General features: G+C 72.4%; 1 protein-coding gene across 1 annotated transcript in view; it reads right to left on the reverse strand.

The window, feature by feature from the left end:
* RFNG (RFNG O-fucosylpeptide 3-beta-N-acetylglucosaminyltransferase) overlaps positions 1-369 on the reverse strand; it is a gene marked incomplete at its 5' end in the record, with an annotated part of 2072 nt that overhangs the window by 1361 nt on the left and 342 nt on the right. The window contains 2 exons of the mRNA XM_015559873.1: positions 42-130; positions 358-363. Coding sequence (XP_015415359.1) covers positions 42-130; positions 358-363 — 95 coding nt within the window. The remainder of the gene's footprint in view (positions 1-41; positions 131-357; positions 364-369) is intronic.

A 369-nucleotide genomic window follows, 5' to 3' on the forward strand; every position in this document is an offset into this window, starting at 1 on the left:
CACCACCTCCTCAGGCAGCAGGCGCCCCCACGGCCCCTCACCTTGCCCACGGGCTCATCTTGAGGGCAAGGCCTCTGCTGAGGCAGAACCCGGCCCCACCGGTCGCGAACCAGAACTTGACTGTGGTCACCTGGGGAGGAGGGAGCTGCCAGTCAGCGCGAGAGCGCGTCACCCGTCTCTCTGCCGGGACACCCGGTGTCAGCACAGCTGCTCCTCAGCAGCGCCTGCTCCAGGCTCAGGAGCTCCCGGGCACCGGGAACAGGGCTGTGCCACCGGGTGCCTGGCCCCAGCGCCTCCCACAGAAGCTCCTGGCCGCCCCGCCCGGCCCGGCCCGGCCCCTCCGGCCCGAGTGCTCACAGTTCCCCCGCC

Source organism: Myotis davidii, unplaced genomic scaffold (assembly GCF_000327345.1).
Source record: "Myotis davidii unplaced genomic scaffold, ASM32734v1 scaffold211, whole genome shotgun sequence".
Classification (NCBI taxonomy): Eukaryota; Metazoa; Chordata; class Mammalia; order Chiroptera; family Vespertilionidae; genus Myotis; species Myotis davidii.